We start from the raw sequence: 16,527 nt of genomic DNA, 5'->3' as shown, positions 1-16,527 counted from the left end.
ATGTGAAGGGTCGGAATGCACTAAACCTCTTTTACAAAAAGAGAGAGAAGAGCTAAAAGGTTGTTTACTATAATGAAGAGCTTGTCCATTTTGCACAAATTTGACGCTTGACTTATCTGTCTAACTAAATTCTTGCGCGGGACGTTCTCATCCTCTATTTCCGTAGGGAAATCTTGTCTCAATAGGTAACGTGATTCGATCGGACGGGTTGGCCACCAACGAGAAGCGGATAAGGAGCAGACAGGATCACGCTCATATCCGGGGGAGGCTTTCCGAACCCATCACTCTTACCACTGAGGTAAAACCAGTGCCCAGGTCGATCAGATGGCTTAAGACCGTTGCCAAAAGATAAGCATCCTCACTTACTTTACATATCAATTTCATTACCGAGCCTCCGACCCCAGCAACGGTAGAGGGTCGAGAATTGCTCGGGGGCTGGCGAGGGTGTATATTTGCTAGACATTCTCTTTGCCTGGCCCCTCCTTATGTTTAAAAAACTGGAGGTACGGTGTGTGAACGCAAACTTTGAGTAAGCCTGGTCAGACAGCTAGGACCCTATGCCCTAGTGGCTATGGCGTTTTTATCCACCAGCGCGATCAGAGTCCTTGTCTCCGCACTCCAAACCTTAACCTCCACCTTCTTAGGAAGGATTTGGAGGGGCCTACCTACGAAATCTCCATCAAGGAGAGGCTGTCAGGTCACCCAAATCGATCGAATGGCTTGGGCCCCTACCGAATGACAGATACAGAAGAATGGGAGGCTCATGCAGATTACACCAGTTCCGTCATGAACATTGGACTCAAACCCTCGGACGGACATATCCGGTAAGAACTCCTAGAACCCATCACTCGTGCCATCGAGGTAACATTACCGACCCCCACTATTTCTATATATAATCATTCATATACTTATATCATACATACAAGCATCGCATATGCGAATGCTGCGTCACAACGCTTTGCATCGCATCACGAAGCAGTAGTCGTCCCATTTGATATGAGCGGCAACTGACTGAGGTTCGAAGGCTAGCCCGCGAAGGGCTCGAGGCTGCCTCATGTCAAACAGAGCCAGGGACGAAAAACCGAGATGAGCCCCAGTGGCCTTGCCCGACCCCGCTCAGAAGCGAATAGGGACATCTTGACCTTTCTCATTCGATTCTAACCTCAAGCCAAGCCCATAGAATCTCCGTCGAGGAGAGGCCAATGGGCCACCTGAGCCTATCGAATGGCTTGGGCATCTACTAGGAGATGGGTTAAGAAGTAGTGGAATGCCACATGAGGGCTCTGCCGACCCCGTCAGTGGATGACGGACTCGGATTCCACTCGAACATGCCCATTAGCGAGCTCACTGAGCGCGACACTCGGGCCGTCGAGGCAAGTGTCGTTAGCTCAGCCCCTTCGATCGTAGAAATCAAGGACGGGGGTGACGCATGAAACATGGCCGACCCCTATCAAACCCCAAGGGGCTTGGGGGCTCGAGCTACCTGACCCTAGATCAAGAGACCGAGGTTTGAAGGCCGGCTCATGAAGGGCCTGAGGCTGCCTCGCGTCGAACAAAAGCCAGGGGGAAATACAGATGAGCCTTAGTGGCCCGTGCCCATCCTGCTTAGAAGCGGACAAGGTCATCTCAACCTTCTTGTTCGATCCTAGCCTCTAGCTGAGCCCATATAATCCCCATTGAGGGGGAATCTATTGGAAGGCGGGTTAAGAAGCAACAGAATGCCACATGAGGGCTTTGCCGACCCCGTCACAAGCAATGGAACCGGATTCCGCTCGAACATGCCCATTAGCGAGCTCACCGAGCACATCACTCGAGCCACCAAGGCAAGTAACAGTAACTCAACCCCTCCAGTTGTGGAAACCATGGATGGGGCGACAGTCACAAAAACATGCCAACCCTTGACCAAACCCCCGCCTTGCGTAGGGGCTCAAGGGAGGTCAGACTTGCAAGGAGACCTAACGCACTGTCGTAGAATGTTAGCTAAGATCCTAGGGAGAGGGTACGTGCGAATACAAGAGATGCATTCTCCTAAGTTTCACTATCCCCCCCTTGATTTTTAGTGACATCTGACCCCAACAATGGCAAGGGGTCGGATCTCACTCGAGGGCTGATAAAGGTATAAGTATACCTTTTTCTGAAATAGTCGCTGCGTTAGACCTCTTCTTCATGCTAAGCCTAGTGGCAAGGTTTGTGGAAACGAATAATTGATCATGTCTGGTTGGACTACAAATCACCTACGCCTCGACGGCTACGGTGTCTTTGCTCACCAGCGTGATCGAAGTTCTCCCCTTACATCTTGGGCCCTATGGTCTTAACGAATGGAAGGGTCAGAATACATGAGCCTTCACTTTTTGCATACAAAAAGGGAAGGAAACAAATTCAATCAAACAAAACAAAATAACCAAGTTATGAATTTATTCTTATGATACATAAGGATCGGCAATTGTCCACAGTGTACAATGATGTTCATCCGAATTCACCCAACCTAATTGACTAACTAGCCCCTCGGGGGGAGAACTATGTCTTCAACTCTGCCCGCCAGGTCCCGCGTAAGAGGAGTCACCGCTGTCTCTATCTCATCCAGCTCGGAGGCTTCATAGCTAGGCATGAAGCCAAGGCTCATTGTCTCCAAGTCAATACTTTTCGCATAGTGAGAGCGGGCGATGGCGAAGGCTTGGGTGATCCTGGAGTGAAGAGCTTCCCTCTTGAGTTGGCGCACCCACACTGTGATATCTATGGCATGGGCCGCAAGCGAGCTGGTCCCCTCCGACCGCACCACCTCCAGGTCATCGCAGACCACTCCGAGGATAGCACATAGGAGATCGTGCTCGTCGCTCTCCACCTGAAGGCTCCTTCATGCCTCTGTGAGCTCTATGGCCAGCCCAACGGAGACGCTCTCGGCCTCCAGCCTTTGGGTTACCGCAATTTTGAGCTCAGCCTAGAGGGAGCCGATCCTCTGTTGCACCTCATTGTGCTCTCAGACGGCCTGGTCGCGCTCCCCGCACGTCGCACCGCGCTCGGAGCAGAGCCTCTTCGTGGTCTGGCGTAGCTCGTCTCACTCCTTGCATAGCCGGGCAACCACCTCAGCATCTAGGTTCACCCTCTACTGTAGGGCCGTGAACCTCTCCTCGGCTCCTAGCTTGAGATCCTGCTCCTTCTCTGCCTTGGCTTGGAGGTCAAGGATCCACTAGCGGGCCTCGACGTCCCTCTAGAGCAGCTCATCCCACTCCTTCTAGACTCTAGCGGCCTCCTCCTCATCCTACCGCGCCCTCGCCGATAGTTCCTCAAATGCCTTCTCGGCCTCCTCCATGTCCCGTCGGGCCTCAGCCTCCTGTAGCCGGAGACTGGCCGCCTCCTCGGCCAGGGGAGTCAGCTTGGCCACCCTCTATTGGGCGGCAATGAGCTAGGCAGACACATCCCCATGCAGTCAGGACTCGTCGATGAGGCGGTCCCATCTATCTTTCTACTCGTGAAGGAACCAGGATTTCTCCCGGCTGCGAGCGATAAGGGACTAAAAAAAGATGATGGTTAGAACACAAAAATACATGAAGAAAGAAGAGCGAGAAAGGCAAGATTAAATGATTACCCGGCCAGTGGGAATGAAGACATCACGTAGGGCACCCTTGGCCTAGTTCAGAGCTTCCAGCATGGCCGAGATTCCCTCATTTAGACTCTCCTGCTCTATGCTCTTGGTAGCATCATTGAGCAAGAAGAGTGTCGACGTCGGGTCTTGTAGATCTATCCACTGGAGCAGAGGCTCACCCTGCATGGGCGAGTGGCTACCTCCCGATGCCAGGGCCAAGGGTGACCCCCCACTGGTCCTCTCCACCACCGCCACGATGCCCGGGGACCCCTCGGCTATGTCCCCCTCTGCCCGGCCCATATCGAGAGCCATAGATTGACCCGCCGGAGGTGCGGGTCACGCCGCTGCCTCGAGCGCCGCGATAGTGGCTTCTGGCCATAGCCCACCTATCATGGCCACCACCACTTCCACCTACCACGACGGGGCCTCATCTGGCTATGTCGCGCCCGTCGAGGTCAGCACCATGAGCGCGGTCAGAAGCTCTGACTAACCCATCGTCGACAGTGGCACCGCCTCCATCGCCGGTTCTTCAGCGACCTTCGAGGGCATCCTTCAAGCCCCCATGTCTGCTTGTCCCATCGAGGGCATAGGCACCACCGTGGGTGATGCTTGACTGGCCGATGAAGCAGTAACATCGACGCCGCTCTCACCCAAAACGAGTGTGACATTGGCTGACGGCCACCGCCTCGCCGGAATGGCAACGCTCTTCTTGGGCGCCAGTGCCAAAAAGTTGCCCCATCTCAGGACGCTGCAAGAAACAAAAGGCGTAAGTCACGCTGAAAATAGAGAAGAACAGAGAAAAACAGAGGAGTCAATGACTTACACAAGCGCTGTTGGGCGGAGGATGCGTTTGGGGGACGAACCCCTAGGTCCTTCCTCCACCTCATCGAGGTGGAGCCGTTTTGAGCCCGTCCCCTGCTCCCAAGCAGAGGGGCTCGCCTCCCTTGCATTTCGGGGCACAGCGACGGAGTTACCCCCCTCCATCAGCACCTCGGGCGTGGCGGTAGATCTGCCCGCCTCAGTTGGCTCTTGGGATAGTGAAGCCACCCCCCCTACACGTGCACCTTGGGCATGGCGGAAGATCCACCTGCCCCTACTGGCTCTTTAGGTGTGGCGGCAAGGCCACCCTCCTCTGCTGGAACCTCAGGTGCAGTGGTGGATCCGCCCGCTTCTGCTGGTTCTGAGGACAGGTGAATGATCTAGCCCACCTCCTTCGGCCTCGTGGACTCGCCTCCCCCTGCTTGGAATGGGAAGGGTCCCTGTAAGGACGAGTGAATACCTGTCAGCGTATCCTCGCTCTCAAGGTCATCCCACTCGGTGTCAGCAACTACCTTGTTGTCTTCCTCGTCATCGTCATCGTCACTATCCGTGTCCTCCCCTTGCTCCTATGCCCATAGCTTCTGCTACTTCTTCCTCCTCTCATCCTCCTTCGCCTTCCGCTGTTGCTTAGCCACAGCGCGGTTGGCCGCCGTCACGCCTTTGGCAGTGGAACCGGGTGATCCGTAAGGACGAGTCCCTTTGGCTGGTCCCCTATCTCAATATCAGCATCAAGAGGTCAAGAGTTCAATTAAAAAGGAGGCACAAGGAAAGAAAACTTACGAAGATGATGTACCCTGGTTCCGGCCACATTGTGGGGTGCCCCGGCACCGGATACACAAAATGAAGGACAGCGCTGGCGTCTTCCCACGGAGGCTCCATCACCTCCTTGATGCGCTGCGCCACTTTGAAGGGAGAGAGCGCTCCCTCAGCGAGCGTCGTCCCATCGAGTGATGCTCTGGGTGCCATCATGTGTAAGGGAAGGGCGCACCTCATCAACGGTGCCACCCTCCGTGTGTGGTAGGCGTTGATGATCCCTGACCCCTTCACGCCCCTCTCCTTCAGGATTCGGATGGCAGCGAGATGGTCTTGGATTCTCTTTTTGTCTTTCTCTAGAACTCCCCACTTCCTCCATGAGTCCAGGACCTCTTCGATGAGGCACCCATTGAACTCTGGCAAGGGGGTGGCTGTGTCATTCTTGACATAGAACCAATGCAAATGCCACCCCTTGTTGGAGGTCGACAGACGCATTGGTGGGTACTCGCTAACTCGGTTGTTGCGGAGCTGAATGCCGGTGCATCCCATCAGCACGTTTAGCTCCTGCTTCTTTAGGAGGGTGACGGCGAAGAAGTACCACCATAGGTCGAAGTGGGGACTAATCCCCAGGAATCCCTCACATAGGGCGACAAACACCGCAATGTGCTGGATTCCGTTGGGATTAAGGTGCTGCAGCTTTACCTTGTAGTAGTGCAGCAATCCTTGAAGGAACTTGTGGGCGGGGGTGATGAATCCCCGCTCGTGGAAGTGAGCGAAGGACACGACGTAGCCATCGAGCGGCGACGGTGCGTCCTCATTGCCGAGCAGCCGCCACTCCTTGGTGGCGGTCCGCGCACAAAGAAGACCACAGCGAAGGCCCTCCAGGCGCTGGAGGGTGATATCAGAGCGGCACCACGGCTCCATTGGAGGATTAGAGTGGGTGGATGCGAATTCGACGACGGCTGAGACACGGATGCGGGAGGCTTAGGCAATTGGCGGTAGAGTTTGTAGATGCAAAGGCAAGGAGGCAAAGTACAATGCCTTGGGGGTTAACCCTTTGGTTTTATAGGGGCGATGGATGTAAGGAAGGCAACCGTCCGCCTAGATCTTCGGGCCTGCCATGATCCGCCACCATGTCATGTCATGGGATATGCGCCCGCAATCTCTATCCTTTCTCTCCAAAGCCGTGCCAGACGTTTTGCCTCCTCGAACAGACCAGGACTCTTTACCAGCAAAAGGGATACAGGTCAAAAAAAACGTTCCTCCGGCCCGCCTGGGCCCAGGAGTTTGAGGGCTGGCCCATCAACAGTTTCGACGGCCGTCCTAAGGCACCCTTACGACAAAGGATGGGTCCCCTAGTGGTCAAAACTAAGGCGCATGAGCTTCACGGGAGTCTCGGCCCACGATCGAGTCTCAGCCGGGCTAACCCTAGCCAGGATCCCCACGAATGGGATACCAGGATCCCAATTGAGCTATCCAGCTAAAACAACCACCAAATCTCACGACCATACCCATAAAGGGATGGATCTCGATGAAGAAAAAATCACCATCTTCAGGGCACGCCGTGGGAAACAATAGAGGGCCAGGGCTCTCAGAATCCTCTCTTTTGGAAAACCCTCCGAAGGAGTATCCTACTCCTCCGCAGGCTCGGGGGCTATAGCCACCGGGTGCGCTCACGCGCACCTGCTGGCAAGTCAAAAAATCTCCTAGGCCATTCTACTCAAATCCCCCGGGGGCTCAGGGGCTACTATCGGGGACCAATATTAGGGTACCCGAAGTGGAGGAGCTAATGACCGTCAACGTTGATTCATCTGCGCGATCAAGAGCATGACTACACCACTTGCCGGGTCACTCCTCGTCCGTCCACCGAGACCATGGACCCCGCCTCAAGCTGACTCCTGAGGTCTGGCTCTGCCTCGCCTGATGTCTAAGGGCAAACTCTGTTTCGCCTGACACTCGAGGGCCGGCTCCGCCTCGCCCGACGTCTAGGGGCTGGCTTTGCCTTGCTCAACGTCTGGGGACTGGTCCCACCTCGCTCGACGTCCGGGGGCTAGCTCCGCCTCGCCCGACGTCCGCTGCTCCTTCATAACTACATGTGCAGATAAGGCAGGGCACTCAAGTCAACCGCAATACTGAGGACCGTACCCTACATGTCTGTAGGAAGGTACCGTCAGGATATGAGAAGACGGGCGCTTTAAGCCCTTCCAGGCATGTCCTAGCCCAAACAGTGTTGTAGGCGTCGATATTTATCTTACAGTGTTGTGGGCGCCGCCATTTGCCCTCGGGCGTGGATCCTAACGGAAGCATACGACAACCACTACGGTCCAGGAGAAAACTCGCATCATCTACACTAACAGACGTGCGGTCATTGCGCCGCCTGCTCCCCGTAGGGTCACGGATTAGCACTCTGGTCCGTCGTGCCGACCACCGGAGCAGGATGGGACGTGACCACCCGCTGACAAAGCCAGAACATGGCATCATCAGCGGACAGACGCCCAGCGTGGCCCTATCCGGATCAGCAGACATGCACCCAGCATAGAGCTATCCCTGGCACCGTCTGCCGTGTCAGCGGGGCTCGCTCAGAGGAAAAGAAAGACCCGGCATCTCGATCGGACCTCTTTTGCCTCTGGTTTTTCTTCTTTCTCCCATCTGTAATCCCTGCTTCCCCTTGGTCTATAAAAGGGAAGGCGGGACACCCCGCTAAGGGGAGGGATCGATTGAACACACCACGCATCACATCACACATAGCTAAGCAGCGACCAAGCTCTCAGCAATCATTCGACCTTTTCATCAGAGACTTGAGATCTTCCCTCTCTCACCTGTTTGTAACCCCTACTATGAACTTTTCAGTGCAAATAACACGAGCAGCAGCCACGAACTGGACGTAGGGATATTTTGCCCGAACCAGTATAAACCTTGTGTCTTTTTAGCACACCATCCGAGCCAGACGCGCAATAACACAAATTTATTCGTTGGTGTTTACTCGAAACACCGACAAGGTATATTTGTGACACGTGTCTATACTCATGTATCCAACTAGTAGGAGAGATATAGTTTTTTCTTTTAATTATTCTTCATAAATTTAACGAACAGTTTTATCTGTTGGATGCATACATGTGTTGCATGCACGGTGGGTGTCCACGATTGCTCATGGGCATCGCCACCTGATTTATTTTCCTCGGAATCAGCCAGAACGTTGTTTTGCAGTGATTCTCTTCTATTTCTTTTGCATCCCTTAGATGCTACTTCTTTTTTATGTACTTCTGACTTTTCTAGATACATACACCACCACAAAATTGATTTTAGGAGGCAAAAATCATTTTATTTACGGAGACGGTCACAAAGTGTGCTCGTCTCCCAAAATGAACAATTATTTTTGAAAGTAGACCAACCATTTTTAGAGGCATCCAATAAAACTACTGTCTTTGTAAATCAATTAACAGAGGAGGACCTCTTGATCATTTTTAGAGACGGATCTCTTAATCGGAGGTCAGCCCAATAGCCCATTTCGACTCCTCACATATTGATGAATGGAGGAAATCCTAACCCAGTTGTAAAAAAGAAGAAGGAAATCCTAACCCAACAATCCCCATCCTTCTTGTCACTCCCTCTCTTGTACTCCGGTCGCCGCCCTCTCCCTTCTCCCCTGAAGATGTGTTGTCTGCCTTTCAAAACTTATTTTGACTGTCTCTAAAAAGTGTTCAGCAGTAGTGATAGATTTTTCTATATATCTAGACATATCTAGACATACAGTAAAAAGTATGAATGTAGAAAAGCCGAATAACTTACAATGTAGAATAGAGTAGAAATTATTATATTTTTTAGTATCGTCTTTTCTAGTACAACAAGTTAAAAATAGATTGCGTTTAAGGCCCCCTTTGTCAAAAAAATCCATTTTAAGCATGTTTTTATTTATATGATTTTTTAAGAAAAAGTATATTTGTTCTTATGAATTGGAATCTAGCTTATCTAAACAGTTTTATTAAATGATCCTGATTGACCACTTCAAACATTTCTCGAAAAAAATCTAGATCCAAAAGGTTTATAGTGCAACTTATCAGGAGGCCTCCGAAGAGTCTCTGTAGTTTTGGCCCCAAATCCCCGTGACGAGAGAGAAGAAAACCGCACCTTTTCGTCTTGTGATGAGAAAATACCGCTAATAAAATAGACCCCAAAAAATAGGAAAGAGAGATATTTCTTGCATGCAGTCGGAAGAACCAGTGGCTCTGCGCATTCCACCTTCCGCACACTCCATTCCAACCAGCAAGCAAACAAACAAACAACACAAAACAGCAACGAAGATCACACGAGCTCCGCTCACTCGACGACGCACTCGCCAGTCGCCTCCGATCCAGCGATCACACTAGTCGACTCCAGCGAGCGCGCGACCGATCAATGGCGGCCAAGGTGGCTTCGCCGCTCGCGTTCCGCCGCGACGTGCGTGGTCCGCTCGGCCGGCCTCCTCCGGGCGGCTGCCGGAGCGTGACCGGGACCGGGCTGCCGGGGGTGCTGTACTGGAGCAGCGGCGCCGGCGGCAACAGCAGACTGCTCGTGGCGCGGGCGCGCGGGCGGAACAGGTTCGGCGGCGGCGCAGGCGGGCGGGGCGCGACCAAGGATGAGGCGGCGGAGGAGGACGAGGAGGAGGTCGCCGACGTGGTGATCGTCGACGCCGGGGACGAGGAGGAGTTCGTCTCCGACGAGCTGTCCGGTTACAGAGGCCTGGTTCTTGATCTCTCCTACAGGTGAGATGACAATCAGATGTAGTAGGAGTAGCGGAATCTGGGACCACGTATCAGAGACATGCGGATCCCATATACTTTAGTTTCAGCACACAAAGAAACTTTAAAAGGCCTAAAAATCATTTAAAATTTTCACTTATCATAGGTAGAGAATCAGATCAAAATTGTGGAATGTTTTGCACTTGTATCAAGTAGCAACACGAATGGTTTAACATTACTTGCAGAGTTACAGTTCTTAAACTGCTGATCTGTTTCATACTACCTTGAGCCTTTGAGGGCCTCCTTCTTGTTCCAGTGTCACTAGTAGCAATACTGATGTAAAGTGCACCCTTTTTTATTTGCTTTTCGAGTATGATCAATCACAGAATTTCTGCACGAAATTTCAATTTCCACAAGGCACTTTTGTTATCAGATTTTGATGCACTCGCTGGAATTTGATCCTCAAGTGTGCTGAACTGAAACTGTCCTCTGCATACAGGCCTGTCAATGTCGTGTGCTGGAAGCGTGCCATCTGCCTGGAATTCATTGGGAAGGTTAGCATACCTGATACCAACACAAAGGCTCCATCTTTCTTCCGAGTTCATCAGCTGTGACCACCTATGCTGATGAAACTCTACAGTTGCTTGCGTTTTTCAACACGTGATGTGATGATCATTTTAGCTATGCAGGCCGATGTGTTGGAGTACTATGATCAGACGGTCTCTTCGCCTAGCGGATCCTTCTACATTCCTGCAGTTTTAAGGGTACTTTTGTGACATATATATTGGATTCTCTCTATTCAGTTATTACAGTATTGAAGTGGCATCATCTTCTCACTGTGCTGTTCCTCCTCTGGTGTTCAGGTTCCACAGTTGCTGCAGGTAGTAAAGAGAAGAAGAGTCAAGCAGAGCCTTAGCCGTAAAAACATTCTTTACAGGGATGATTTCACCTGTCAGTAAGTACTACATTACTCACTGCTCAAGTTTTAACTTCAGTTCCCCTTGTATGTGTAAGGTTGTGTTCGTTTCTCTCAGCATATTTGAGGCTTTCACAGTTTCCTTTTCATTTCCTGAAACAAAATCTTCTTATTTCTGCTCAATCTTTTTATGGGGAGACTAGGTTTGTATCGAGTGCCAAAAAAGTTCTCATTTTTCATCACCTGCAGATACTGTTCTTCTGGGGACAACTTGACAATTGACCATGTTATTCCGATTTCACGTGGCGGTAAATGGGAATGGGAGAATTTGGTATGCAGATCTAGTGCTTCTATTCTATCTAGTCATTTTATATACTGGGTTTTCCGAGTTTGTTAATCTTTGATGAATTTGCAGGTGACTGCCTGTGCAAGATGTAACTCCAGGAAGGGTCAGAAGACACTGGAGCAGGCAAACATGAAGCTGCGCAAGATCCCCAGGGTGAGTTATGTGGCATTTTCTAACTGAATCATGATTGCTGCAACAAGGTTAGGTTGTTTATGATCGGCAGCGATGGTTATTGCTGAATTGCACTGCAGGCGCCCAAGGAGTACGACATTATGGCTGTGCCCTTGACAAAATCTGCATTCAGAACGCTCAAGAGGAACCATGGGCTTCCTGAAGTGTGGCTGCAGTACCTTTCCAGACCATCTCCTTAACCAAAAGCCTCCTGATCTTACGGGCCAGCAATCTCTGTGTGTATATATATATTAATAGTATACTATGCTGCGCACAGGCAAAGCTCTGTACATGAAAATAGTATCAAGAAATAAGAATTGCTGTAAGCTGGTGCAGAAACCAGCCTAACTCAAATCTAATTTATCTAAAACAGTGACCAAAGTAGGTGATGCATTTATTCGTATGTGCACATTCACATGGAAATTTGCGAAGCATTTAGCTCAGCACACCCCATATAAAGAGACTTTACAAGCTGGTCACATAAATACAGACATTCTCAACATAGTACTTTGGATCATAACAGAAAGTTGATGGCTGCAGAAAGTTTGAAAGCAAGTCACTCGCAGTTCACATATAAACAATGCACTGAGGAAAGAAAGTCTGTAAATGTTTGATTGAATTCCCATGTTCATTTCAGGTTCTTAAACCAGCCAACATTAAATAAGCACTACACTTGTCCAGAATCTTAAGAGGGGGGAACTAGAATTTAGAGAGAAAAAAGGGGCAAATAAATGAAAATACACCCTCAAACCCATGATCCATCCATCATTGGAAAACCCAGTTAATCATCCTTCTATTCCTAAATACCTGACACGCCAGAACACAGACCATACCTATCACCAAACACAAGCAACTAGCTAATCCTCTAGCTCCTATGAACTATAGGAAACAGGGACAAGAAACAAGCTTAATGGGATCTCAGAATTTCCTCAAACAACCCACAGCCTTAGGTTCCACCCAATACCACTGTCAATGGCTGAGCTAACGAAAAAAAAAATTAACAGCCATTTGGACCTGCCAACTTCTCAGTTGGTGATTTCAGGTTCTGTGGGGCGACATCATTTCCTTTCTCACCATTTTTCTCTCCTACTCTGTCTAATGAAAGCTCTTTGTTCAAGACATCAGCCTCAACCTCAGTGAGTTCCGTTGATCCAGTCTCTCCTTCGAGACTTTTCTCCGTGTCAGTGGCGTTAGGCAGCTTCACATCGATGACCTGAAGTAGCACTCACTAGTGTCAGCTAGAACAATTATACTCGAGTTATAATTGATCAATCCATTTTAAAAACGAACTAATCAGTAATATGTATTGAAAGTCACTATTTTTCATATTACAAGAAAGCAAGATAACTTGTATGCTCGTATACGTACTCTTAGTAGCACATATGCAATTGAATAGTTTGTCAATATCGCATATGAGCTTGTGCAGTTACATGAAATTTATAGTAACATTCTCTCAGACTGCAATTTCAGAAAAAAAAAACTACAATCAAAGCAGGACAATATACTCCGTACCTTTTTCAGTGACTGCTGCTGCTTTGCTTTCCTCTCTTGCATCAACTTCTCGCGATTATCGTAAAAGCCAAAGTCATCCAGTATGGATGTCTTGCAGACATGATCCTTGAAAATCTTGAGCACTTGAAGGCCTTGCTCAAGCTTCACCTGTGACCAACAGAAAACATACATAGAACTCAATATGCCATTCAATCAAATAGTTAAACATGTAAATGTAAATAAGAAGCATCAATCATGTCATTGCAGTGTAGTGCTAATAGTCCAATATGTAAGAAGCATCAACATGTAAATAGTGGTTGTCCTACACTGGTTCTATGATGATCTTATGGCACTGTGCTCCACTGTATGATAATCCACAGATTGGGGGTATGAAAACAAAACAATTGGTCACCTCATGTGTATCTCTGCTGTTTGTGACTGGCTTGTTTTCATTGTTCTCGAGAATGATGTGCTTCAGCAAGCTGTTTGGAACATCCTTCACAATGTGCCACTTGACAGGGAAACAACCAGTCCACTTGTCCTGTTGCCAATGCTCTACTATTTTGTCAAAATCAACACGACCAACCATCTCAGCAAGGCCAACAAACTGGCCACTTGCATTCACCTTCAAAAAGAGAATATATTACCAGCATAAGGCCATAAGCATGGTGAATGATTTCAAATTGAGCATCAACAATAATCATAATGAACAAACACAAAACTTACAGAGAATAGAAGGAAAACAGGAGTTTCGCTTGATTTCTCTTTAGCCTCTTGGTAGGCAGCATCAAGTTTCTTATTGCCATTGGGAGTGCTAGCCCACACATTGTACTTAACACTCTTGTGAACATCATCTTCACTGTATGATTTAATAATGAAGAATTTAGCGACTGAGTATGTTTCCGCAAAGTCAGCCTGATTATACTGATCCTTCATGGCAGGATGTGAACCATTAGCAGACAAAGTGTCCTGCTCTTTTGCTGGTACTTCAGTAGTAGCTCCAAGCCCCAGCTGGTTTTTGTACATACCACTTCTTGGTCCTCTTTTCAGTTCATTGAAGCCATCTAGGCTTCCATTGCCATAAACATAATACCCATTATTACCTCTTCCTCTGGTTCTGTACTTTCCATCATACAGTGAATTCCACCCACCATATAACCCAGAACTATACATGTGTGATCCATACCACAGGCCAGCTCCATAGCTCCCATCATACCCATATATTCCATTAGCTGAGTAAACTGATGGGGAAGTTGGTGTTTGCAGACCCTTCATCAAGAAAAAAAATATCATGGTTAGAAAGGCGTAAAGTCCAATACAGTAAATCCTCACACGGTTGCTTGGGGTGGGGAGCCACAACAGAACCTAAATGTGACTCCATGCAATGCCAGCCCCACAGTGATAACTAAACCCTCAATACACTTATTTAGGTATGAAGGGCGAGAATTTTCCACCCCAAAAAAATAAACAGGTCCTAGACCAAGCAACAGTAAAGCTCATGAGTAAGATCTAACAAGAAATATACCAACAAACATTTGAACCAAACTAAAAGTCAAGCATATGACACAACAAGAACTCTATCCTGGATGGACTTAAGTAAAACAATTGAGTAAACATGAAGAGCAGAAAGGCTTACCATGAGATGAGGATACTGCCTTGTGTTTGGATTCCTCGACTGCCCCTTGGTTTTAGCATTGGAAGCAGTCGAATTGCGATTGCTGGTGAACTTTTGCTGCTTGTCGGAGAACATCTCACTGCTGTAATATGGATAGTGTGACCAACTAGTCTGGTTCTGATAGCTACCGGAGCACGCACCAGATCGGCTATATGAACCATTGGAACCTGGTGTATTCCGGTCTGCCTTCAGGGTCAGACCTTTCACCTCATCAACACTAACAGTGGAGACATCTGCTTGCGGCGCCGGAGCCAATTTCTCGCTTTTACCATTGGACGACAGCTTGGTAGTGGAATTCTGTTGCTTGGTGTACGTCGACGGGGACTGGTAATCGTAATTCTGAGACCCATAAATCTGACCATCATGCCCCATGGTTGCAACACCATATGGAGCGTAGCCATAGTACATGTCAGCATAGGCACCCTGAACCATACATGAATAAAGAATTATTATCAGTCAATAAAAACACACTCAAAACACATGAAAATCGGGAAGACCATTTAGTACAAATATATTTTTATGCCCAAATAATGAGGATGAGAACAATTATTCGATTGAATACAACCTCAAAGTTACAAATAAACGGAAATAAGGAGAACAACATATATCAAACAGAGAAGAATCACTCACAGCAGTTGGTGACTGTGCTCCATCATGGCTCACATATGTGGAGTACTCCCCCCAGCCACCATAAGCTGCAGATTGTAAAAAAAAAAAACAAGCACTTAGAATAAACCGTAGGTACAAATTGAAGCACCGAACACTCAGAACCGAACGGAACAGACCATTACCTCCATAGGCATAAGCCGGGTAGGCACCATAATACATGCTAGCGTCCTTGTAATCCTGCGCCTGCAGGTTCTCCACCCCGGGCTGCAAGCTCCCTACAGCGGCGGCGGCGGCCACGCCCTTAGCAGGAGCCGCTGCGTCCTTGTAATCCTGCACATGTAGACTCTCCATCGCCGGCTGGAGGCTCTCTACCGCGGCCACCACGGCGGCCTTGGCCGGAGGAGGCGCGTCCTTGTAATCACCCTGCACATGTAGAGTCTCCATCCCTGGCTGCAAGCTCCCCACAGCCGCCATCACGCCCTTGGCCGGAGCCTGAAACGATTGCAACAGCATACATGGCGTCAAACCACCCAGCCCAGCTGCGGATCTAGTAAAGTCGACGTCTTTTCGCGAAAAGCTAGGGGTTTAGTGGACATCGAACAGCCAGATAGCTTGAGGTTGGACTTTGGGAGCTCGGTTTCGCGCCGCAGGCAGGGGAGAGGAGGGGGTGGGGGATGCCTGGTGGGCGCTCTTCGCCGGCGAAGTGATCGTCGTCGGCGGCGGCGGCGGCGGTAGCCCACGCAGTCGTCGCAGACAGAGGGGGAGAGAGCGCGAACGGACGGCGGCTGGACTCTGGGAGGGAGGAGATGAGGCGGACTGGTGGCTGTTAGGGTTACTTCGCCGTATATATTTCCTCCGCCTGGTTGGTTGGAGTTGGGCCTTTAACGGGCCTTCTCCTTTCAAGCTGAAACGCGCCCCTGTACGCATGTGACGGGTTAACGGGCCTTCTGTTGTCATGACTTTTTTTAGTTTCTTTTTTCCCCCTCTTTTGTTTACTTGTTATTCTTTTTATTTCCTATTTATCCTCTCCATGGCACACCATCAATGGCCACTGAAATGTTTGGTTTCGAATAAGTGAAACAATAGTAATATTTATTAATCCATTGCAAATAAACAAATGAAATATATTTATATTTCATTATTAAGGATGAGCATATTTTTTTTCCAATTTGAAACATTTTTTTACTCAAACAATTACTCAAACAAAGAACAATTTTGTGAACAAATTCTCCGCACGCCGGTGAGCACTCTTCGGGTTTGGGAGGGAGCTTTTTGCGGGCGTTTGGCGGCCTTAGAAAGACGCTTTGGGATGGTAGGTTGGTCCGGTGAAGGAGGCGAGCACTGGGGATGCCCTTAGAAAGGAGGTGAGTAAGCTATCGGGGGATGGCCGAAGGAGGGTGGTAGGTGGAAGGAGCGCGTACCCACCGGAGAAAAATTGAGGTAAGA

The 16,527-nt window shown here is 49.3% G+C and overlaps 2 protein-coding genes across 4 annotated transcripts; one reads left to right on the top strand and one right to left on the bottom strand.

The window, feature by feature from the left end:
* Window positions 1-9,387: 9,387 nt before the first annotated feature.
* On the top strand, window positions 9,388-11,741 carry LOC136541256 (uncharacterized). Its single transcript, XM_066533060.1, has 7 exons — window positions 9,388-9,897; window positions 10,373-10,427; window positions 10,563-10,637; window positions 10,737-10,828; window positions 11,039-11,120; window positions 11,205-11,288; window positions 11,387-11,741. Exons 1-7 carry the CDS (start codon window positions 9,551-9,553, stop codon window positions 11,504-11,506), a joined length of 855 nt encoding a protein of 284 aa, XP_066389157.1. The 5' UTR covers window positions 9,388-9,550; the 3' UTR covers window positions 11,507-11,741.
* A 174-nt stretch (window positions 11,742-11,915) lies between these two features.
* LOC136541255 (YTH domain-containing protein ECT1-like) lies at window positions 11,916-15,910 on the bottom strand. Of its 3 annotated transcripts, none has more exons than XM_066533059.1 (8): window positions 15,683-15,910; window positions 15,264-15,573; window positions 15,103-15,167; window positions 14,434-14,895; window positions 13,524-14,066; window positions 13,210-13,422; window positions 12,819-12,965; window positions 11,916-12,519 (listed from the first exon to the last, which is right to left on the bottom strand). In XM_066533059.1, exons 2-8 carry the CDS (start codon window positions 15,553-15,555, stop codon window positions 12,304-12,306), a joined length of 1,938 nt encoding a protein of 645 aa, XP_066389156.1. In that variant the 5' UTR covers window positions 15,556-15,573; window positions 15,683-15,910; the 3' UTR covers window positions 11,916-12,303. The 3 variants fall into 3 exon arrangements, with proteins under 3 accessions (XP_066389156.1, XP_066389154.1, XP_066389155.1); XM_066533057.1 differs by having other exon boundaries at window positions 15,760-15,910; XM_066533058.1 differs by having other exon boundaries at window positions 15,264-15,910.
* Window positions 15,911-16,527: the final 617 nt, after the last annotated feature.

This window comes from Miscanthus floridulus, chromosome 3 (genome assembly GCF_019320115.1).
Source record: "Miscanthus floridulus cultivar M001 chromosome 3, ASM1932011v1, whole genome shotgun sequence".
NCBI lineage: Eukaryota > Viridiplantae > Streptophyta > Magnoliopsida > Poales > Poaceae > Miscanthus > Miscanthus floridulus.
This window is presented reverse-complemented; position numbering and strand designations above follow the sequence as displayed.